Here is a 22899-nt window from a genome sequence, read left to right as displayed (position 1 = left end):
CCCACCAAACATACCTGGTGGCCAAGGCACAGGGCTCTGAGCTGCCTGGGAGATGCTGGGCAGGAGAAGCCCAAGGGAGAGTGGTGCAGAGGACCAGGAACCCCCTGGCAGCCCCAGACCTAGCTGGCAGCAGCAGAGGCTCAGCCCTGGCCTCTCAGAAGAACCAGCCTCTTCCCTCCATCAGAGCTGGTTTCTGCAGGGACATTTCAGGTCTGGGGTCCAGCAAGGAGCATCCAGATCTCACGGCAGCTCACTGCTGCTAGGGCTCTCCTGGGTTGGACTGGTCTGGAAGGGTGAGACCAGCACAGCTCTGACAGAGGTAACAGTGGCAGCGTGGCAGTGACTGCAGCTCTGATCAGGAAAGGCCAGTGTAGGGAATTTCAGGCTTTCTCTGGACAAAAGCAGCAGGAATTGGTTCCATGGGTGCTGCTCATTCCCAGACACATCATGACGGCTGGCCAGGACAAAGTGTGGCTGCCAAAGAGCAGTTTAAGACTTATGACCTGGTAGGGATCAGGTCCAGCAGCTCAGGGGTTGGAGGTAAGGAAGTGATGCTCTCTGAGACTCAAGGAGTCCACAGAATCACAGAATCATGGAATCACAGAATAGTTTGGGTTGGAAGGGACTTAAAGCTCATCTCATTCCACCCCGTGCCATGGTCTGGGACACCTTCCACTAGACCAGGTTGCTCCAAGCCCCATCTAACCTGGCCTTGAACACTTCCAGAGATGGGGCAGACACAACTCTGGGCAGCCTGTTCCCAGCTGGAAGGCTGAGACAAAACAGTCCCTGCAACCTCATCTCATTTCTCTTTCATGCTCAGGGCTATGCCATCATATCCTGAGGCTGAGCAAAAGCTGCAGCTCCCCAGGGCAGGGTGTGAAATGTGAACTGGACATGTCCCAGTCTCTTCTCCCAAGTAACAAGGGAAAGGACAAGAGAAAATGCCTGAAAGTTGTGCCAGAGGAGGTTTAGGTTGGATATTGGGAAGATTTCTTGTGTGTAAGTGTGGTCAGGCTCTGGCTGCCAGGGCAGTAGTGGAGTCCCCATCCCTGGAGGAATTTAGATTTGTGTACGTGGCACTTGGGCACGTGGGTTAGCAGTGGGCTGGGTTAACAGCCAGACTTGATGTTCTTAGAGGACTTTTCCAACCTTAACGATTCCATAATTCTATGAAAATGTGCTCTGCACCACTGCTTTCTTGAGAGCCTCCATCCTGGAGGAAAAGGGGAAGTTTGACTCTTGCAGAGCTTGTGCCCAGGGAGCAGAGTCCCCCCTTCTGCTGGAGGAGACAACCTGGGGGGAATGGCTTTCCAGAACCTGGGAAAAAAGGGGAGCCTGACCTTTCTCTAGGGAGAAGCAAAGCTCTGGTGCCATTGGGCTGCACACAGATCCAGACCTGCTAGAGGTCAGCTTCCAAGTACTGGAAACGAGTACAAGGGGGATAAAGGATAACAGCTCGGGTTCTGCACCTCTCCCTGTCCCCCATCCTCACTGGCAGTAGTAGCTGTACTCAGAAACAGACATTTTTTGGCAGCAGCCTGGTGTTGCTGCCTGCTAACAACCGTGTTGGGTACAAAACCATAATTGAAAGTTACCATAACCATCATAATATAGCAATATATTTCATAGTTAAAATAAACTATTATGCTTTCCCCTATCATTAAAAAAGAAGCGAGCAGTACAGAGGCAAGATGCAAACCCAGGTCAAAGCTCCTTAAGTCTGGACAGAAACATCCATGAGTTTGCAGAGAGATCGTGGAATTTTTCTGGTATTTCTAGGATAGTTCCTTGCAGGCGGAGCAGGAAGGAGAGTCGTGGAGCAAAAAAAAAAAAAGCCCCAAGACTGTGCCAAAAATGGGACTGGCTGGGTTAGGTGGGTCCTGGAGGGGCACTGGGGATTTTGGCCCCGTTGGACTGTGGGATCAGATGCTTCCCAGTTTGCAGGAGGTCGGCATCTCTGCGATTCTCCTCTTGTGCTCTTCCTCCACCTTGGTTGCTGATCTCAGCTCTTCTCTCTGTTTGTCCCGACGTCCCTTAGGGTGCCCAAAGTGATCATCTCAGGTGTGTGGACAGGACTGGCTGGGGAGCATTTACTGGAGCTGTTCACTGGGGCTGTGCCAGCCAAGGCTGTCAGGGAGCAGCTCTGGGTGGGCACGCCGGGCTGGGCTGCACTGGGGGCTCCTCACCATTCCTGACCTCACTGTGGCTTCAGGTGGGCTCTGGGGTCCTGGCAGCAGGGCTGGAGGGGGGGTCAGTCTCAGTGCTGGCCTCGGTGGAGTCCGGTGCTGGGAGCAATGGATCGGGGCTACTGGTACCAGTGAAGAACTGGCAGGGGGGTGGGTGCAGGGGTGGGATATGGGCTTTGGGGATTGGGCATGGGCATTCAGGGGTGTGGAATGGGAGGGTGCAGGGGGTGGGATAAGGGTGTGGGGCTGTGTGGGATGCAGGGTGCAAGGTGCAGGGCACAGGGTGCAAAGCCTGGGCTGGCAGGTCCCAGGCAGAAGGGTTGTTGCAGTGCAGGTTGTGCTGAAATGAGGCCAGGGCAGGAAGGTTGTGGGGTGCACAGGGATCCACTGCCCCAGCCCTGTCGAAATCCCACTGCAGCAGCAGCTGCTGTGCCCCAGAACAAAGGTCTCTTGCTCCAGTTGCAATCCCAGCACTCTCACTGTGGTCCTTACCACCTCCAGCCTTGGGGCCTGGCAGCACCTGCTCTTGTCTCACTTGGTTGGATTTCCCAGACTTGGTCATGTGCCTGGCAGGGAAGTTCCTGGGTTCCTGCTGGCAATATTGAAGAATCAATACTTCCTCTGGCTCTCTGTTGCCCTCGGACATGTCTTCACACTTTGTCCCGTGCACAGCACCATTCCATGGGCAGTTTGCTCCTGTTTGAGGCCCAGAAAGCATTTTTCTCCACCAGCTGCCTGCAGGCTAGGGAAAATGCTGCATTTCAGGCTCTTTCTCAGAATTCCTAACATATTCTCTATTGCTATGCTGGGAACTCCTAACAGAGATCAGCAGGAACTTCTGCTGGGCAAGGTGGAGGAGGGGGGGGCACCCACAGGCATACAGGGAGCAGCAGCTGGGCTGAGAATAGATCACAGGGAGCTCCCAAGGCAGCAGTGAATCCCCAGCCATCCATGGGATATCAATGACACTGATTACAAGAGCTTGGAAGAGCAGCTCCTTCCCAGAAGCCAGGTATCTCCCACTGCCAAGGACCAGCAGCAATGGGCACACGCCAGCCTGAAGGCAACAGGGATGACCGTATTTCTCCCCTGCTGACAACACCTCTGCAGCACAGGGATCTCATTTTGCAGTACTAATTTTGCATCCTTCTTCCTCCTCCTCCTCGGGCCAGCGTGGGGGCAGTGCTCCTCACTAACTGCTGCTTATTTTCTGTGTAACTCCAGCTGCAGGGCACAAGGAGTGAAAGCACCTCACACCACTGGCAGCAAAGAAATTCTTCGGCATTGGGGGGTGTAGGGGTGGTGGTGCAGGAGGGTGGTGTGTCTCTACCCCTACGTGTGCACAAAATCCAGCATTATTTATGGAAGGGAAAAAGTTACAAAGGAGAGCGTTACAGGCTGAGTATACCTGGAGTAACACAGTGACTGATTACAATTACTGACACTGCTGGGTGAGGTGTAATTAATATTGCAGAGTAATTACATAGTTACTTCATCTGTTTAAAAATATATAAATACTCTCTGCTGAGTTTTCATGGAAAGCAGCAAACACCAACCCCAAAGTCGGAGCCTGGCGTGGCTCTGTGCAAGGATCCAGGAAAGCCAGAACATGACGTTGGGATGGGAAGAACTGAGGAGGAAAAAAGGGAGAAATGGTGAAAAGCAAAACAGAAAGTGGCTGGTTCCAGAAGCAGCCAGGTGATGCCAAGGGTACCTCAGGAAGCTGAACACCAGCAAAAAAAGTATAATGGAGTCTGAGGTGCTGCACTTTGGCAGGCATGGGCAGCAGTGCCATTGCCAAGACGGTGCCAGAGAGTGCTGCTGCCCTCCACCAAACCCAGCAGAAGTGGCATGAAAGCGATGGGCTTTGTTTTAAACAGATGAAGCACCTGCCCCTGCTACCACATCACTTGCCAGTGAGCTCCTGCTTGATCCTGGTGGATTTGACATTGCCAGCTGGGCTCAAGCATGGATGTTCCCAGCGCAAGTGGAGTTGATGGGATGTTCATCCAGCACTTCTGAGACCGCTGCACAGAGCCCACTGGCTTTGCAAAAGGCTGGGAGGCTCCCAGCAGGCAGTGATGTGAGCACCTGGAGACTCCCTCAGTGCCCGAGCTGGCCTGCCAGCCCCATCACTGGCCACCAACACCTTGGCTGGGGGCAGCCCTGCGTGGCCCTGCACGCTGGAGGCACTGCTTTCCTGGCTCTGGCACGTGTCTCCAGGCAGGATATGACACTAAGGACCAGAAAGAAGAAGGGTCCATTGTTCTTCTCTGGGTAGAAAACACTCACAGCTCCAGAGAGCTCCACAGGAAGGTTACAGTCAGACATTGTCACCCAGTGTGAGGGGACTGTCCTGTGGGTCCTGGCAAGGAGATGGAATGGAGCATAGGCAGCGTCAGCCAGAGCCTGCATGACGAACCTCCCCACGCTGGCATCTGCCCGGCGAGGTTTGGCAATCGTGAGAGGGGCAGGGGGCCAGGGGAGTGCCCCAGGGAGAAGAACTCTCCCTCCGGTGTCTCCGTTGCTTCAGTGCTTCTGACTTGGTGTTTTGTTTTGTTTTGTTTTGTTTTGTTTTGTTTTCAAATGTGAAGACCTGAGATTGAGCGTGGGTTTTCCGTCTGCCACCGGACGCCATGGCACAGGCTGGCCCAAGGCATCACCTTCCGTCCCCTTCCTTCACCACGTGTAGAGGCACCTGAACAGGGATGCAATTCCCGATACCAAGGCGTTGGCAAAGCTCCGAGCGTTGCTCGGCGCTGCTGGCCCCACTGGCTCCAGCTGAAGGGTCCTGCAGCGGTCCAAGGACCAGAAGAAAGTTCACAGAGACCTCATGATCTGTGTGGAAAATGCTTCCCCTGTCCACGGTGGGGCTGTGTTTTAGCAGCTGCTTGAGCTCGTGTAAGGGGTGGGGAAGGAGGTGGAGCTGACCCCAATGGGGCTCTCAGACAGAGGTGTTTGGGGGGTGCCCACTGGCACACCAACCCCCCGGGCCTCCAGGACGGCGGTGAGCAGGCGCTGCTGCTGCTGGCGCAGCATGTCAGCCATCAGCAGGGGCAGGGAGTTGAAGCTGGCACTGAGCTGCTCCAGCTTGGATTCCAGGCCACTGATCTGCTTTTCCAGGTCCTCGCTGCGGTCGTTTAGCTCTGTGATGAGGTCGTACATCACGTTCTGCATCTGGGGAGGGGAGAGTGGCGGGGTTAGTACCATGGCTGGAGGGGGTTAGTGCCACTGCTGCCAGCAGAACTCACCCCTTTACCCCTTTCTGCCCTGAGAGCTGCCCCATCTCAGCCCACCCCGGGTTCTCCAAGGGTTCTGCGACTGCAGTTTGGCTCATCCCTGGCCATCAAAGTGAGGAAACTCTGCCGGCCCCGTGCTGCTGAGCAGTGGTATCCCTTGCAAAAAGGCTTGCAGGGAACTCCTGGCTCATGGATGTGTATCTCCTGCTTTGCAAGGGCAGCCATCCCACAGCAGCTATTCCTTGCTGACATTTACTGAGTCGGAGCATTTTGCGGTCAGCCAAGTCTGCTTTAGTTATTCCGAGTGAAGAGAAACACTCAGTCTGGCCAAGCCACAGGGTTCCTGTGGGACTTGCCTTTGAGAGGTCGACAAGGGTGTTGGCTTGGTCACTCAGCTTCCTCTGCTCCATCTTCACGCTCCGTAACCTGGGGAGAAGGAAAGAGCACTTGGCTGTACTCCCTCCCCTCGTTCAAACTGCATCTGGAGACCTGCCTGCATCTTGGGCAATGGAAAACTGCCCCCACACCCCTGCCGGGGACAGGATCCTGGTTTATCTGGAGCTCAGTCTGCCCCCAGCCCACTGCACAGCCCCTTACTGGTGGATGGCTTGTAGGAATTTCCTCTGGTGCTTTCTGACTTTAGCGTGGTCGATCTTCTTCAGCAGCTTGGTGTGCTTGTAGATGAGCCACGTTTCCCGCAGCACGTTGGCCGCCGCGTTCTTGATCTGAAAAGGAAGAGTGGCTGCAGGTCACCAGCAGTGTGGGATCTCACAGAGACACCGGTGTGGCTCTGCCATGAGCCAGCGTTGCACATGGCCTGCCTCAGGTGGAGCGAGGCGCTCGGCTTTGCACCCGCACGCTCTCCTGGACCGTCCCGAGGGATGAGGGGCAGGTCAAGCAGGAGTAAGAGAAGGCAGAGCTGTGGGTCCCTGGTGCACCCACATCCCACTCTGCACTTGGCTCTTTGCCTACACACAAAGTTGCACTTTAAGCCTCAAAAAAAAAAAAAAAAAAAAAAAAAAAAAAAAAAAAAAAAAAATCCCAATTTTTTCCTTGATTCCTGCACCCATCTGCCAATCCTGGCAGGTCCCAGTTGTGCTGCCAGCATTGGGACGTGACTTCTGCAGACTCTCTGGCTGAACTGCAGCTCAGCTGCTCACTCCAGGAGGAACTGGCCCCCGTGTGCCTGGCATGGGGCCTGCAGATCCGTACCAATGGCCAGTGCAGAGGGGCTCACCAGCTGTTTTGCTTTCCCAGCCTGGTCACACCAAGGTCCTGACTTCTCCTGGAGTGTCAGGGCTTTGTCTGGGGCTCTGCTCTCTGGGGTGAAGTGGGTGCCCTGCTTGCATCCCACCACTGGTTGCCTTTCTGATGCTCGTTTTGCCACCATCCCCTCTAAACCATATTCTAGTGTGCAGAGCCCATTATATGCCACACTACTGTTGGTTGTGGCTGATGCTTGGCCATGATGAGGCTGCCAAGACCAGCGACCTCCTGCTGCTCCAGGATGTGCTACCAGGGATGTGACACCAGCCCCTGGTATGACAGCGACCCCATGAACACCCCACTGCAGGCTCTGGCTCCCTCCTCAGGGGAGCTTCACAGTGTGGTTCTTATCTGTGGTGGGCGCTGAATCACCGAAATCCAGCTATCTTCCTGACACCAAGAGGAGTGAGATCATGCTCTGGAAGAGGAGGGAGTATGCTCCCAAAATCACCTAAATCCCTGGAAGAGAGCTGCTGCTCTTTGTCTCAGTGTAACACTTGTGCCTGCAGCACCTGGATAACTTCCTCAGCAGTGCTACCTGCAGGACCCACACCCAAAGGTGCCAACACCTTCCTCTCCTGTTGTAGCTTCACTCAGAGATGCTGGCACCTTCTTCCACTGTGGTACCCACAGGATCCAGAGGTGCTGACACCTCCCTCCTGCCACGGTAGCCCAAATCCCCAGCTCCTGGCACACAGCAATGCCCCCACTCCTGCTGTCCCCCATGGCACCTTACCCGCTTCGTCAGTTGTGTGTCCATCATGAAGTTGTGGACATGCTTCTCAGCTTTGGTGAGCTCCAGCTTCCTGGCCACCACAGCCACCACCAGTGCTGTACATCCAGCACCCTGTGCAGGGACATCAGATGGGGAAACAGTTTGTCTCTGTGCTGCAACACCAGCACTCCCACCCTCACCCTTGCAATCTGCTAATTAACTAAAGCTACCTGTCCTCCCCATTACCCTAGCAAGAAGATCTTACAGAGCCTGGGTGTCCTCGAGTGGCTGATGATGGGCTCTGTAACTAATGGGAGAGGCCAGGGCTGTTAACAAGGTCAGCAGTGGTCAGTGGTGAGCCTGTGCCACTGCAGGCCAGAGATGTGCCCCGTGCCAGTGCCCTGTGGGATGGGGAACCCTCCACTCCCAAGAGAGGTCTGGGCTGGGAGAGCAGTGGGGAAGCACCAGGCAACACGGGTGAGAGAGAAGGGGCCCCAAATCAGGACCCTTCAAATTGCCGCATACCCCAAACTGCACCAGCTGGGAACTCCCAGCAGTTAGGACCACGTGTGTGTGGCAGCCACCATCTCCAGTGCACGTCTGTGCCGAGGTGTGAGGTGCTCTTTCCAGAGCCTCCCTGCTGTGCTCCTGAGCTGTGCCCGCTGCTGCTCATACCAGCTGGGTCGCTTCCCCCTGCTGCTCTGGCAGAGTGCTGTCAGCCTGGCAAGCTCTCCTTAGAGACTCCTTCATTAACCTGATACCCTGAATCCTTCCTCAAAGGTCCTGCTGGACGTTCTCGACTGCCACCACCTCTCCCTGGACGAACGACTACCCCTGGTGCTGGCTGGGGAAGCCCAGCAAAGCCTCCAACCCCAGTGGGCGTGGGGGTTTCTCCATTCCCAGGGGTTGGGGGTGCTGTACTGGCTGTGGGGGGACACTTTGACACATGGTGTCTCACTTCAAAGTCACCACTGGCTGGGGAAGAGTTCTGGGAGCCTGCAGCACCGGAATCCCCTCGGCTGAGCCGGCAGCTCCTCCTCTGCTGGCAATGGCTGCATCACCCCCATGCACAGGGATTTTCTCCCTTGCTTGGCTCCCACCAATAACCCACCAGCTCCCACTGCAGCCAACCTCATCCAAGACAGATCAGACCTGCAGATAATATAGTATGAATACCTCGTGTGGAGCCTCCCCAGCTGATGGCACTCGCGGGGCGCCAGCTCGGTGTGCCCTGGCTGGGAGAAGGGATGGCTCCATCCCCAGGGCCTGGAGCTGACGTGGGCAGAGCTGGGGTGCTGATGGCTGGGGTGGATCTGTGGAGGAGCTGTGACCATAGGGCCCCCAGCTGCTCCTTCAGCAGCCCTGGCTGGAAAGTCCCACAAGCCAGATCTCGTGGTGGGCTCCTTGGGGCGGGTATGCTGGAGGCACTGGAGAATGGTGACCTTTTGGCCAGAAGGAAAGGAACCCATGGCAGGTGAGCAATGGAAGCCAGATGGTTTGGACCAGCATGGCCAAGGGATGCTCAGGTGCCCTGCTGCTCCCTGACTCCACTGAAGGCCCTCCACCCTTACTGAATGTGGGTCCAAATCCACCCCAAATGAGACAACTCTATCAACTTCCAGGCTATGAGACCTCAGAGCTGGAGTCATGAGGCCTTGCACATTGACAAAACAGCTGAGAAACGGGCCCTGGTAAATTCCAGTGGCCCTGCCTCTGCAATGGAGACAGGCAGAGCCCACAGAATGGAAACCAGCTTGGCATGACCCTTACCATGATGCCAGTGAGGAGGCAGACTCCCTTCCCACAGTAGGTGTGTGGGACCATGTCCCCGTAGCCGATGGAGAGGAAGGTGATGGAGATGAGCCACATAGCACCCAGGAAGTTGCTGGTTACATCCTGCTGGTCATGGTACCTGCCAAGGAGACAGGGACATCAGTGTCACAGCAGGGGACAGGGGTGGATGTGGCAGAAACGGGGGTACCTGGGCACAGTGGCTCCCCCAGCACGGGCTGTGCTGGGGTACAGGATTAACAGCACGGCAGGATGTGCCATAGTAGCAGCGGTTGCACAATTTCCAGCACTGGAAAACCCACACGGACAAAATGAGAGCAAAAACTCAGTGGAAAGGGCTTCTGCTTTCAGTCAGACCTGTCACCACATCCCAGTCCTGTTGTGTGTCCCCGGTGTCATGCGGTGCTGCAGCGAGAATTGGCTGAAGGGAGAAAGAGCTGTGGCTCTGCGAAGGCCCTGACCACAGCAGCTCGTGGTTGGCATCCTCCCCTGCATCCCACTGGTGCTGCAGCCTGGGCTGTGGCACTCCAGAAGGCAGAGCTGCCAGCAGCCACAGCAGAACTGCTGGGGATGGATCCTGTCGAGCCTCTGGCACGCGCTTGGCTTTCAGGAACAGAGGAACAGCTCACACACTCAAGACACAGCACATTTGGAGTGGCCGCAGCTTTGGGAATGCTGCGAATTTTCCAGGTCCCTGCTGGGGATGTGAGGTCAACGACCACTCTTGGCTGTCCCAGGCGTTGGCTGTGGCTCTTCCAGCAAACACGCAACCAGGGGCCCCAGCTGCCTCCAGCTCCCCAGGGCTGGGCAAGCACAGCCATGCCATGCAGGTATGGTTCCCCAGGGATGTAGTGCTGACTCCTGGCAGCGGAGCAGGGCCTGGCCCAGTCTGCAGCGGGGCTCAGCCCTAAGTTGGCAGGGGCAGGCAGTGCCTTTACCCCACTATGAACAGGATGGTTGCTCTCCTGCCTCCCTGGCAGGCTTCTCCCAGCCTCTTCACAGAATCCGGAGAGGGAAAACAGATGGAGCTTTTGGCAATCCCAACTCCAAGATCATCACTCGCAGAGCAGTTGGGTTTTCTCCTCTTCTGAAATGTTTTTCCCTCAGCTGGAGACTCAAATGAGGTCCTGGTGCAGGAGAAAGCACCCTCAGCCATGGTGAGGCTCACTCTGGGCAGGGTTGGGCAGGGGAGCTAGAGCCCATAACCACAGTGGCACTCCCCAAAATTCCAGCACCAGCAGTGGGGCACACACAATTATCCTGTCCAGTGTCTTCTCCCGAGGAGAGCTGAGCCCACCTCATCCCACAGGGTGGAATGTCCTGAGGGGACAACCCCAAGAGCACCATGCTGGGCAAGGGGGTTTCAGGCCTACTGGACAGAGGGACATTTTCTCTTCTGAGCAGCACTTTGAGCAAGGATTGATAAACCAGAGGGGCTGGCACACGCCACGGCTGGCGTGGGCAGAAAGAGGGGCCACCCGCTCACGCCGAGGGATGCTGCGAGCGGTCAGAGACCGGCACCGCTTGCCTGCCCGCTCCCTCTAGGGCCACAACCACCTCGGCTGAGCCAAGCCCAGGGCTCTGGGCAGCCGCAGCCGGTGCCCCGGGCCGGTTGCACGAAGGGCACACGTGCGGGCACACGTGCGCGCCGTCGGGCCGGGCGGGCAGCGCCGGCGGCGGCGCAGGCACCGCGGGCGGGCGGTGCGCGGTGGCCGGGCGAGCGGGCGAGGTTGCTAAGCGACTCGCTGCCTTCGGAGAGGTGCGGCCCTCTCGGGAGGATGCTGCTGCCCCCACACACGCCGAGACCACGCCGAGACGACGTGGCACGTCTTGGAGAGGCGCCACGGCCTCTCAGCTGCCCGGGGTCCAGTGGGTGCCGGTTGGGAATGGTCCTGCGAACCGCAGCGAACTGTTTTGCAGTGCCAGTGTGGACAGGGGGACACATCCTGGGTAGCCCTCGTGGGAGCCGTGTGACCCCCAGGGCTGGTGCATCCACATGGGATATTGCATCCCTCGCAGAAGGAGCATGTCCCAGGGGTTCTGCGTTCCCCCAGTCCTGCATCCCCCAGGACTGACGCATCTCCAGCCCACCTGGGTTCTCTTCTGCCTCTCTGTACATAGAGGGAGGTGATGGCAACTGCGGTGCCAATGATCTGCAGTGCCTCGTCTGCATGATTTCTGGGGTTTTTTTTTGTTCCTAATAGTTCTTCATTGCATCTTCCAGCCTAAGCCTTGCCAGGTGTTGGATTACCCTCCCGTGTGTGTCCTGGGTGCCTGTCTGCCTGCTCCCTGTTTGGGAGGCATAAACCACAATTTCTCAAACACAATCAGGCAGTGCCTGAGCATCCAGCTCATGAGGAGAGCATCATTAAGGGAGGCAGGAAGGCAAATGCAGCCAGTAAAAGCTCATAAAATCTCAGTGTGCCCTCCCACGCCACTGCCACAGCACTTACAGCTGCCCTAATGCCCCTTTGCAGCGTGACCAGAGCAACGGGTCCCACCCTGAGGAAGAGGGGGAGTGGCCTTCCTCTCACTTTGAAAGCAGTCTAGAAGCAATCTGGGTGTCCCAGGTAACCCTGGGGTGCCGGCTGGTGTGATCCCTCGCACCTTAGCTCCAAAGATGACTCAGAGCTGCCACAACAGGACAGCTTGAGGAGGACCTGCCCTCCCTTCCCCAGGTGCTGCTGGCAGCCTGCACTGTGGCTGTGGAGAAAACCTTCTGGCACAGCACTGGGATGCCACCACCACCACCAGAGCCCCCTGGTTCCCTCAGTAGACAAAGAGTGGTGGCAGGTCCCTGAGAGATGGAGGTGCAGTGATACCCACCAGGCTGGTCGCCACAGCAACCCCGGTGCTGAGCACGCTGATGCTGGCATGATGCCATCAAGCTGTGGGTATGTCACCACAGAGTTGTCATGGCAGTCAGTTGCAGCGATGCTAGAGCCTGAGCCAGGCCCTGTCACTTTACCATCAGCACCTCTGGCCCCTCCCCATGCACAGCCCCCAGCTCCCACCATTCTCCTTGTCCCCCACCCATACTCCTGGGGCTTCTGGCACCTCACATGTCCTCTTGCACAGGGACCCTGCCTGGCTTAGGCCCCAGAGCCCTGCACCCCTCCTCCAGGGTGTTGGGACATCGCATCTCCATTGAGAATTCCAAACTGCCATGATTCCCAAACCGCAAGCTGCTGAGCTTCCAGAGCTGCTGCACATCATCAGGCATTCCTGAACTGCTGCACATCCTGAACCGCGGAGCGCTCCAAACCTCCGCACATCCCAAACTGCTGCTCGTCATGCTCGCAATCCTGAACTCCTGAGCATCCCAAACCTCCAGGCAGCCTGAACCTATGTGTGTCCTCAACAGCTGAGCATCCCAAACCGCCAGGCATTCCCAAGTGCTGAGCGTCCTGAGCTGCCACAAACCCCGAACCACCGCTCATTCCAAACACTGAATCCCAAAGCACCACGCATCCCAAACCCCTCTCACCTCTCACACACACGGACTGTCCATGCAGCGATGATCCAGAGGGAGATGCTGAAGACCAGCAGCACGGTCCCAGGGCAGATAGTCATGAGTGTCTTCATGACGAAGCGGGTGTTGAAGTTAATCTTGTTGAGTGCCCCAATGCTGCGCGAGGAGGCGTCAGTGAAGAGCTTGCTGTGCAGCAGCATCACCCGAGCAATCAGGTAGAGGCGCAGGAACATGGGGATAGACAGGATGATGTCCACATCAGCCTCTGCCCGAGATGGTGTGTAGGAGAAAGCCAGGCGAGCTGTCCAGAAAAATTTGTACTCCCCAGGGATGGGGTGTATGGCACAAACCAGCATCTCCAGGCTGATGTAGAGGATGCGCTCGTACGTCATCGCTATCCGCCAGTCGTCAGCTCCATTGTCGATCACAAAGAGCTGCCAGGATGCAAAACCATGCCATTACCCATGGCCCCACACAAGTTGCCCACTGGCATCCCTCCCTCCACAGGCAGTGGGGCTCAGAGCTAAGAGGAGCTGGGTGTGGCTCAGCCAGAAGCGCTGGGGATGGAGGGAGGAGAAGAACACGGGAATGTCACCACCAACCTCTCTGCTGCCCTGCTAGTGTGTGTCAGGGATGGCCATGTTGCAGGGGACACCAAAAGCTTCAAGGTGCCTAGCCTTGAGCACACACCCAGGCACAGCATGGGGACAGCTCACTCAAAATCTGGCTGGAGCCCACCTCCCGCAATGTCCCCCTCATCCAGGCCACAGAAACGGGCAAGCCATGGTGCCACAGAGCATTGACACGAGTCACCCCAGTCCTGGTGTTGCACTGATTTCACTGACAGTCATCACACCCTGAGCGCCAGGGCAATATCTGGGCAGTGAACACCACAGTCAGAGCATCCAGCTGCTGGCGGAGATGGGATTCAGTTGTCATGGCAACTGACGGTTCATCCTGGGTACAGCAGCTCCTCTCCCATCACCAGTGTTGGAGTTGGGGGTCTCTGCAGGAGCTGGGGAGGTGGCAGCTCAGTCAGCCTCTCTGGGATGCCACCAGAGCCCTGGGAGTCACCCACCCTGTCCTGCCTCGGCAGGGCTGTCCTGAGGCTGCCTCCCTGGTGTGACAGGGACACCAGTATCACCCACAGCACAAGGGACGTGCTCAGGGCCTCTCTGCAAGCAGCACTTGGCAAAGAAACCACCAGGAAGGGATCCAAGGGGGATGTGGCAGCTGGTGCTACTGTCCGTGTCCTCAATCCTGCAAGCACGAAGCGACGCTGGCTTGCTCACAGACCCAGTGCTGCACACAGCCCGGGCAGTGGATGAGGGGTGGGTGAGGAGCATGGCCCCAGCTGGCCCCGAGCCCAGGAACAACCCTCCTGCCCTGGTACACCTGTGCCAGCCGCCTTGCTAGCACGGCGTGGCATTTGGGGCTCTCCCTGGGGATGGCAGGAGCCACTGGCACTGACTCACGGAGTGGCTGTCCCAGCCACCTCCCTTTCTGTAGGGAAAACTCTGCTCCTTTTAGCTGCTTTGTTTGAGAAATTGTTTACAGAAATGCTCCAAGCTGTCAAGGGAGATCCTCAGGCATTTAGCAAGCTGACAGCCTATTCCTTCCTGGAAAAGGGTGTTAAAATAAACAAATTAGCAAGCGGAAAAAGGCAGGAGCCTTTTGACTGTATGATGGGGAGTTGCCATAGGCCAGGGAAGGGAAGGAGCAAGATTTGGGCAGGATTCCCCTGAGCCAGCCCCTCTCTGATCTGTACCTGTAAAGCATCGATGTGGGTTTCCATGGAAACCTAGTGTGTTTCAGTGGTACCCAAGGGGGCATTTCCCAACACATCCAGCATCACTGGCTCCAGCAGGGGAAGGAACAAGAGCTTTGGCCACCACATCTCCAGAAAAACGAAGCCCAAGGAAAGCCACCAAGGCACCTCATGAGGACTAAAGTTTCACCTAAACAGCTCCAGGCACTCCAAGCACAGGGACGAGGGCTCTCTGCTCCTCCACGACAGCGTGGCAGGAGCTGGCAGCATTGCCAGCACTGCTCTCCTTCACGTGTTGTGATGATAACGTGGTGCTGGCAGAGGGTGGCATGTTCTGCCCTAGGCACCAGAGACATCACTGGCGTGCCCAGTGATGCCTCAGCCCCAGAGAAACTGAGGCACGGGAAGACCTTCAAAGGACTAATTAACACAAGTAGTAGGATGATAGAATCACAGACTGGTTTGGGTTGAACAGGACCTTAAAGCTCATCTCCTTCCACCCACTGCCATGGGCAGGGACACCTTCCACTATCCCAGGTTGCTCCAAAATCCATTCAACCTGGCCTTGAACATTTCCAGTGATGAGGCAGCCACAGCTGCTCTGGGCAAGTGAGGAAGAGGGAATCCTGAGGGAAGAGGCTGAAATCAATGTTTCCCAGAGGCTGGGAGGTCTGACAAGTGCCATGGCCAGGTGAGCACAGTCCCCCACCTTGGCCAAGAGGTACAAGAATTCGAGGATTTACAGCTCTGGCAGCCCCATTCAATTTTTATTGGATTATCAGCAATTTCTTGATAACACTTTATAACACATAGGGCAATGAACAACCAGCACAAGTCTGAGTTGTGGAATTAGATGCCAAACACACCTAATTCCCTGTCTTGACAGTGTAACTGGCCTGGCAGAGCAGCTGGGATCACGGTGAGGTTCAGTCCCCACGTGCAGAGGGACAGCAGTGGGACTTTGGCTCTGGTCAGGGCAGGAGGGGTAGGATGACCTGTGTGCTGCCTGGGTGGATGTTGTGTTTGCACAACCCACTGCCAGGAACAACAAGCAGAGGAAACAGCGAGCACCAAGGGCACAGCTCACCCGGCTGACCCCAGCCACCGTCATCCTGGGGTAAATATTATTCCAGCAAGAAGCAGAGCTCTCAAATATTTGCACTGAGCAACTCACCCCCAGGCTTGATCCCCACGAGGGCAGGCTGAGCTGGAGTGGGCACCGAGGCAGGCATGGAGTGGGGTGCTGCTGCCAGCCCCTACATGGCAAAGCCCCTCTGTCCCCCAGCCCCAGGAGGGACAAGGTGGGATTATGGTGCACTCAGGGGCTTTGACATCCCTTCCCAGGATGCTCCTTCTCCTGACTGGTGATTCATTCCTCCCAGGCCCTAAACAGGCTGGCGTTGTGCCGAAGCTACGTTGCACAGGGACTCACAGCCTTCCTGGAACGAACTGGGAGTCCTTTAACTTCCCAGGGAGGAAGAGAGTGTGCAGCCCTGATTAGGAAAGGATTTCTTGGCTTTCCTTGGCACTTTGACTGGCTTGAGCCCTTCCTGCCTGCAGTCTGCCCAAGCCACCAGCATATCTGCCCGGCACCTGGGGCTCAGACAGACCAAGAACTGCCCCCCAGGAACCCTCGCCGCCCCTCAAGACCCTGACAAAGAGGAAGGAGGCTCCAGGATGGAGCAGGGTGTGAGCTCAGGTGCTGCGTCCCGCTCAGGTGGCTGGCAAACCCCACAGCCCACCCCAGCAGCCCCTCGCTAGGCTCTGATGATGCCAGGACCTACCTGCACCTCCCGTGTGTGATAGGCGATGATGAGGCCCAGCAGGATGACGGTGGAGAGGCTTATAAGGCATTTCAGGGCCAGGGAGAACATGGAGTCCTGCGGGGTGAAAGCAGGGAAGGCATTAAGGGGCACACAGCTGTGGGAGTCTGCTGGCACTGGACTCCACACCCCAAAGAAAATACTGCCCCCCAACACCAGCTATCCCCATCCTCAAGGGCGCTTTTGCTGCTTCAGCTTCCCCCCTAAGCAGCTTGACACAGTAGTCAGGGCACCATCAGAACCATCAGCATCACCAGCACCACTGCTACCGCCAGCAAAAAGAATTTAAAACTCTTTTTTTAATTCCGTTCTGCTGAGTGCAGCTCCCAACCTCCTCTCTGAAATGTGCAACGCCAGTGGCCCGGCCCCATCTAGCCTGAGCCCAGGATTATGGTGTCCACACAGCAGATCTCACTAGACCCTCCAGCTAATTAGTCTTATGTAAATTAAACCAGCCCCTGATTCGCTGATGGCTGAACTGGCGGGTCCCTGCTGGGAAAAGCAGGATTCACTGTTCCCTTTGCATGCTGGTGAACCCATGTGCGTGCCAGCCACAGTCCAGCCCCGCTGACGCTTGGCCTTTGGCAGCCCTCGTTGTCCCCAGACCAGCCCACCTCACCACCCGTGCCACAGCTCCGTGCCATCCCCAGCGTGGCGAGGCCTGGCACGCTCCTGGCCTGCTAAGACCCAGCACGCTCGTGGCATCCTATCCTTGGCTCCTCAGCGTGCCGGGCTGGCTTTGGCCTTGCTTGGCTCCCTCTTCCCCGTGCTCCTCATCCCCACAGGGTGTTTGCACGCAGAGAAGGGACTATTTGCTGTGGAGGCGGCACCGCATTGTTAACGACTTGGCTCTGGCTGTGCAATTGTGTGGATATAATGGCTGGTGCTAAGAAAAGTGCTGTGACTAAACACCACTATTAACAGGCAAACTCCGGGCAGCGTTGTGCCAAGGTGGCTCTGGCCAGACCCTTCTCAGGGGCACAAACCCTGCATGGGGCACCCACTGCCCCACCTGGCAAGCGTCACACAGCGTGTGACAATGGCTCCTGCACGAAGAGTCCCGTCAGGAAGAGCTGTTCCTGGACCCCGTGCTCGCAGCAAACAACGTGGGGTCTGGGCCAAAGCGGGGAAGGGCCTTGGCACCCCTGGCACTCGTCCTGCTGCACCACATGGATGGCAGAACGCTCCAGCCTGCTGGCGCTGCGCAGGTGGTGGGAAGCAGCAGGAGAGGCCCTGGGAGCAGGCAAGGCAAACCCTGGCCAGTGTGTCCTTGCTTCCCAGCTCAGCCCTGGCACCCTCGGGCCGGGGCCATGGGGCAGGGCTGGAGCTGCGCTGACGTCCCCATCTGCACGATGGCAGGCAGCCCTGATCGCAGGCACTCCCACACTCATGGGCACGTCCCTGCCGGTGAGTTCTGGTTTCTCACCGGGGGCTGCTGGGGGGGGGGGGGGGGATTTATACACAGCTGCTGCAAATCTGGCCAAGGGCCTTACGGAGGCCGGAGCCAGGGACTCTCCTGCGCCCCGTGGCCGTCAGCACAATTGTTTGTGTCACAGTGGGGCAGGGGCGCAGCAGCAGCGTGTCACAGCTGCTGCATGGCAGCAGCGCTGACTCACGGGGTCTCCCCCAGCTGACACAGCAGCTCAGCGTGGTGGGGCCAGCGAGCATTCTGCTGGCAGCATTCTGCTGGCAGCTTGCTGCGGGTGGACAGTCCCCCTGGCGCCGGGCACGCAGGCACAGGGAGCCTGCGAGGGTGGCTGCGACTCAACAGGTAGCAGATGCAGGTGGGGGATGGTGGTTTGGCTTTGCTCCTGCCGAAGGGGAGTGGGAACCACCAGAAAAAGGCTCTGGCATGGAAGCATCTTTCTGTCTCGGCAAGGCACCAAGGCATGCCCCTGCCTCAGACAGAGCAGTGGAACTGCTGCCCGCAGCCCCCACATGCCCACCGACCCTGGCAGCCGTGCAAAGATGGGGCTCAGCAACCCCCCAGCCAGGCACCTCGGTGGGGAGGCAGCAGGGCCCCCCAAATGGCACAGGACCCCCAGCGACATGCCTCCCCTCCTCCACCTCCTCTGCTCACACTGCCCATGCCGGATAATGGCAGGAAGTGGTGAGCAGCCCCTTCCCACCCTGCTCCTTCCCCTCCACGGCGCGGGGACCCCCGCTGGCTGCACCGCAGCCCCCTCAGCAGCGCCGGCCCGCTGACGCCCATGGGTGCTGGTGGGGGTGCCGATGCCTTCCCCTCTCTCTGGATAAGTATAAATAACATGACAGATGTCTATACAAAGAGTTATTCATATCGCTGCCAACCAGCGCAGCCCTGGAGCAGGAGCTGGAAGGGACGTGGGGGGGGGGGGGGGGGAGAATTATAAATAAAAGGCACTGTCCTGCAAAAAAAAAAAAAAAAAAAAAAAAAAAAGGCAAAAAAAAGGCAGGAAGGGGTGTGGAGGAGGAGGAGGAGGAGGGAGGGGGTGCTTCGCTGCACGGCCGGGGGCACAGTGCTTTTGAGGAGTGCACTGCCATGCCAGCAACAGGCACCACAAGCCTCAGTGGGTCGGTGCCTGCTGCTGCAGGTGCATGGGGCAGGACTGGGCAGAGCACCTGGACACCAGCACAAAGCCCCCACACCTCCAGCCGGGTGGTCACCCTGTCCAACACCTGTGGCTGCGGCACCCACTAAAGCTCTGGGAACATCCTGTCAGTCACCAGCCAGCCTGTCTGACCCTGTTCCACTCCAGATGGGCCAGACAGCTCCATATTTATCCCGTGGGATAGACGGGGCTAATGGCTCCGCGTTCGCCCCACCAGGCACCGTCTGGTGCCAGCAGCCCCGCGCCCACCCCCCCGGCCCCGCCGGTACCTTGGAGTAGAGCCCCCAGGAGAGCTCAGTCTCAATGACCATGACGACAATGCCAAACATGCCGAAGATGAGCGCGTAGTCACTGAGGCGCTTCCTCTTCTCGAACAGTGCCCGGCGGTGCCCAAGCCGGTAGCCAATGTTCTGTGCCTTGCGCTTGGGCCCCTTGGCAAAGGTGGTGGGGGCCGGGCGGGCGGGCGGGCGGGTGGGACGGTGGGTGGTGGGCGCATGGTTGTCCTCGCGTGAGACAACAATTTCGGGGGGTTCACCGGCACCGAAGAGCTGCAGGGGTTGTGCCTCCGGCTCGGCCTCGATGAGGTTCCGTCGGGATGCGCTGAGTCGGCTGAGCGGCTTCATCACCCCCCCGCTGTACTTGCAGGAGCTCATGGCAATCTCGGTGAAGGGGTTGCTGTCCCGCCGATGAACCAAAGGGCTGGGCTGCCGGTGCTTGCTGCTAGCCACCCCAGAGCCCGCTGGGTGGTCGCCGAGGTTGAGCTGGCTGCCGTGGCGGGAGGAAGGGTGGAGGGCGGCGGGGGCGGCGGGAGGAGGAGGAGGGGCCCGTAACGACCCGGGCGAGGAGTGCAACAGGCTGTGCTGAAGCGGCGGCAGCGCGGAGGGCGGCGGCGGTGACCGTTCATCCCCCGGTAACGGGCAGGGACACCGACCATCCTCCTCCAAGTCCCCCACGCCCGAATCGTGGAGATGCCCCGATGTCTCCATGACGGCGGTACCGGCGCCGCTTTACAGGGCACCGGTTCCGCTTTACTTGCCACCGGCCCCGTTCGCCGGATCATGAATGGGCTCCGTGCTCTCGCCGCTATCGCCGCCGCCACCGCCCCCGCCGCTGCCGCTGGCCCGGCCCCGCAGCGCCATTGGCCACGCTGGGGCTCCCCGCAGGCTGACATCATCCCCGCCCGCTCCCCGCTTTGTATCTCCCCCCCCCCCCCCATCACACCCCCGGCTCCTGCATCTCTGCGGGGTCGTTCGGGACTTGTAGTGCACCGGTTCGCACCAGGCGCCGGTGCCCGCGCGCTCCGATGGACAAGTCCCGACCGACCCCCTCGTTTGTTTAACCCACTGGGTTCCCCCGCGGGCACCCCTCCCCTCCTTTTATATGATCCCCCCCTTAATCCGTTTATAGAGGCTGGAGATTACGAGCAGCAGCCGCAGCAGGTGTTCCCATGCTGGGGTGGGTCACCCCATGGATGGGGGGGGGTGTGGGGTGACCCACGGTGTCCCCAAGGTCGGGGTCAGGGTAATGGTAGACCCAGAGTATGGGATCTATACATGTAGATGTATACAGGGCCCTAATCCCCCCCTCAAAACCCCCGGCCCACCCAGGCACCACCACCCCCACCCCTGCCGTGCCCAGCTGTTGCAGGAGAGGAGCAGATATGAGTGTATGAGTTTGGGCAGCAGATAGTCTGTAGGGAATTGGCCGCTGGAAACCTTATTAAGAGACACCATGAAGCATCCAGCTGGTGGCCCCCTGCTTGGACAGAACTGCACTTCTGCCTCGCAGAAGCTGGGAAACCCACAGTAGGGTGGGGCAGGATCACCTGTGTGTCCCTTCCCCAGAAATGAGACACAGGCCCAGCGTGGCAGCGGTTCTCAGTGTCAGAGCTTTATTCCAGAACAGGAAGCATCAGCAGGAGGTGGAGGGGGAGAGGCTGAGGGGCTGGGGGGGAAGGGGTCCCCAAGCCCCAGTGGAGAGACATGGAGCTAGAGGCTCCTGTGGAGAGACTGCACCAGCATCTCCAGCTGCTCGCCCAGGGCCACCTTATCCCCGTCATTGGTGATCACCCAGTCAAAGGCCACTCCTTGGTCCAGGCCGCACTCAGATTCAGCGTCGTCCACCCCTGGTAGCACAGAGCCCAGGGAGGCCCCAGGGGTGGTCAGGATCTGTCTGTCTGTACCCTCACCACGGCCTCACCCCCCGGAGGTGGGGGCCTTGATCCAAAGCCTCTCGCTCCCACTGCCAAGGAAGGGTAGTGGAGGCAGCAGACCTGTGCCCATTGGGCAACCCCACTTTTGGTGTCCCACACCAGGCGAAGCTGCCCCTCGCTTGCTCACCGGTGACAAAGACCCAGTTCCTCCTCTTCCTTGTCTCCTCCGTGGCCACCACCCGCACGGTCTGCACCACATCCCCGTAGGCGGCCCGGAACCACTCCACATCTGAGAGGCGCCGCGTGTCACTCACCACCTGCGCAGGGCTCCATCAGCACCCCTGCCCTGCCCCCGGGGCCCCTGTGCACTCGCCCAAAACTCACCCACACCGGCTGCAGCGCCCCCTGCACCGCTGCCCGGCAGAAGAAGCCGGGGTCGGCGCGGCGCTTCTCCTCGCCCCAGCGGATCATGTCCTGCCGGAACCCCTCCTTGTAGGCGCTGGCATCCAGGAGCCGCTGGAAGTCCAGGCCGTGCTCCTGTGGGGAAGAGGGTTCAGCAGGCATGGCCTGGGCCAACGAGCATGGCGTGGCACAGCCACGGCTGCTGTCACACAGCGCAGCACAGCACAGCACAGCACGCAACGGCTTGGCACGATGTGGTACAGCATGATCGTGGCGCGGCACAACTTGGCACAGCGCTGACACGGCTCGGTGTGGTGCGGCAGCCCAGCGCCGCGTGGCGCGGTGTAGTACGGCACGAGCACGGGAAGGCAGAGGGACAGCAAAGCACGTGCCCTGGCACAACTCCGTGTGGCACGGCACGGCTCAGTGTGAGCGTGGGGCGGCACAGCGCGCGGTGGAACACGGCAGTGTCCTGGCACGGCTCGGGATGGTGTGGCACTGTATGTCACGGTACGAGCGTGGGGCGGCACAGCACGGCACGGCAGTGTCCTGGCACGGCTCGGTACCTTGGCGTACTGCTCCTTGAGGGGCCCGGAGAGGCGCAGAATGGTGCAGACATCAGGGCCCAACCTGCGGGGGAGAGGTACGCGGGGGCGGCTTACTGGCACCGGCTCCACTCGGCCAAATCCCGGCCTCCCTGTCCTCCGGCACCATCGCTGCACCCGGTGCTTTCCCCGCCCACACGCCTGGCCCCAGCCCCGCCCCGCCCGGTACCGGCTCCGCAGCTCCTCGGCCACGAAATCCTTCCCCGATTTCCTCTTCCCGCTCAGCAGCAGCACCGCGCGCGGCGCCGCCATCGGCGCCCCGGCCCCGCCCCCCCGACCACGCCCATGTGGACACGCCCCGTGTCGCCCCGCCCCCGGCAGCCCGCCCGGCTCACGGCGCCCCCTGCCGGACAGAGCCCGCACCGCAGCGGGGACACGGCGGGTCCTGCCCCCGCTATCCCGCGCCCCCCGGCCCGTCCCCTGCCCCCCATTTCCTCCTCACACCCTCCATTCTCCTCTGACGCTCCCTTTCCCCAGCACCCTGCATTTCCCCAGCACTCTTCCCCCGACCATCCCTACTCTTTCTCCCAGCATCCATGTCCCCCCGGTACCCTCTTTTCTCCCCGAGCACCCTTCCTCCTCAACATCCCTATGGCCCCATCTGCACCCCACGTTTTCACCTGCCCCTCAGCTCCTCCAGCACTCCTCTTTCCTTTTCACTGTTCCTTCTCTACATCCCCATTTCCCCCCAGCACCCCCTTTGATCTCCCCCAGCAGCCCCCTTCCCCTCCAACACACCATATTCCTCTCTGCCCTGCCTTTTCATCTGCACCCCCTCTCCCCCCGCAGCCCTTCCTCCTCCCTGCACTCCTTCCTTCCCTTTCGCAGCACCTTCTTTGCCCACAGCCCTTCAGTCCCCTCTGCTCTCCCCTTACACCCCCTACTC

The 22899-nt window shown here is 59.0% G+C and overlaps 2 protein-coding genes across 8 annotated transcripts; both read right to left on the bottom strand.

The window, feature by feature from the left end:
- Positions 1-1606: 1606 nt before the first annotated feature.
- On the bottom strand, positions 1607-19987 carry KCNN3 (potassium calcium-activated channel subfamily N member 3). 7 transcript variants are annotated; one of them, XM_054001056.1, is made up of 8 exons: positions 19124-19983; positions 16225-16320; positions 12688-13106; positions 9180-9321; positions 7431-7541; positions 6026-6153; positions 5785-5854; positions 1607-5366 (listed from the first exon to the last, which is right to left on the bottom strand). In XM_054001056.1, exons 1-8 carry the CDS (start codon positions 19838-19840, stop codon positions 5070-5072), a joined length of 1980 nt encoding a protein of 659 aa, XP_053857031.1. In that variant the 5' UTR covers positions 19841-19983; the 3' UTR covers positions 1607-5069. The 7 variants fall into 7 exon arrangements, with proteins under 7 accessions (XP_053857031.1, XP_053857034.1, XP_053857035.1 ...); XM_054001059.1 differs by lacking the exon at positions 19124-19983 and adding an exon at positions 17276-17697; XM_054001060.1 differs by lacking the exon at positions 19124-19983 and adding an exon at positions 16595-16643.
- Positions 19988-20724: 737 nt separating this feature from the next.
- PMVK (phosphomevalonate kinase) lies at positions 20725-22526 on the bottom strand. The gene is made up of 6 exons (XM_054000954.1): positions 22456-22526; positions 22183-22356; positions 21975-22038; positions 21391-21543; positions 21194-21323; positions 20725-20979 (listed from the first exon to the last, which is right to left on the bottom strand). Exons 1-6 carry the CDS (start codon positions 22524-22526, stop codon positions 20843-20845), a joined length of 729 nt encoding a protein of 242 aa, XP_053856929.1. The 3' UTR covers positions 20725-20842.
- Positions 22527-22899: the final 373 nt, after the last annotated feature.

Source organism: Vidua macroura, chromosome 29 (assembly GCF_024509145.1).
Source record: "Vidua macroura isolate BioBank_ID:100142 chromosome 29, ASM2450914v1, whole genome shotgun sequence".
NCBI classification, from domain to species: domain Eukaryota; kingdom Metazoa; phylum Chordata; class Aves; order Passeriformes; family Viduidae; genus Vidua; species Vidua macroura.
This window is presented reverse-complemented; position numbering and strand designations above follow the sequence as displayed.

What these genes read in the sequence shown, in the direction of transcription:
- PMVK (XM_054000954.1), bottom strand. Translation starts at nt 22,526, where the DNA reads ATGGTCGGGGGAAGAGTGCTGGGGAAATGCAGGGTGCTGGGGAAAGGG. An exon ending in TCAAGGAGCAGTACGCCAAG is followed by an intron (nt 21,544 to 21,974) that starts GTACCGAGCCGT and finishes TCTTCCCCACAG; the next exon opens with GAGCACGGCCTGGACTTCCA. An exon ending in GGGCGCTGCAGCCGGTGTGG is followed by an intron (nt 21,324 to 21,390) that starts GTGAGTTTTGGG and finishes AGCCCTGCGCAG; the next exon opens with GTGGTGAGTGACACGCGGCG.
- KCNN3 (XM_054001056.1), bottom strand. Translation starts at nt 19,840, where the DNA reads ATGGAGACATCGGGGCATCTCCACGATTCGGGCGTGGGGGACTTGGAG. An exon ending in GCCTCCTCACTGGCATCATG is followed by an intron (nt 7,542 to 9,179) that starts GTAAGGGTCATG and finishes GTCCCTGCACAG; the next exon opens with GGTGCTGGATGTACAGCACT. An exon ending in TTCCTACAAGCCATCCACCA is followed by an intron (nt 5,855 to 6,025) that starts GTAAGGGGCTGT and finishes CCTTCTCCCCAG; the next exon opens with GTTACGGAGCGTGAAGATGG.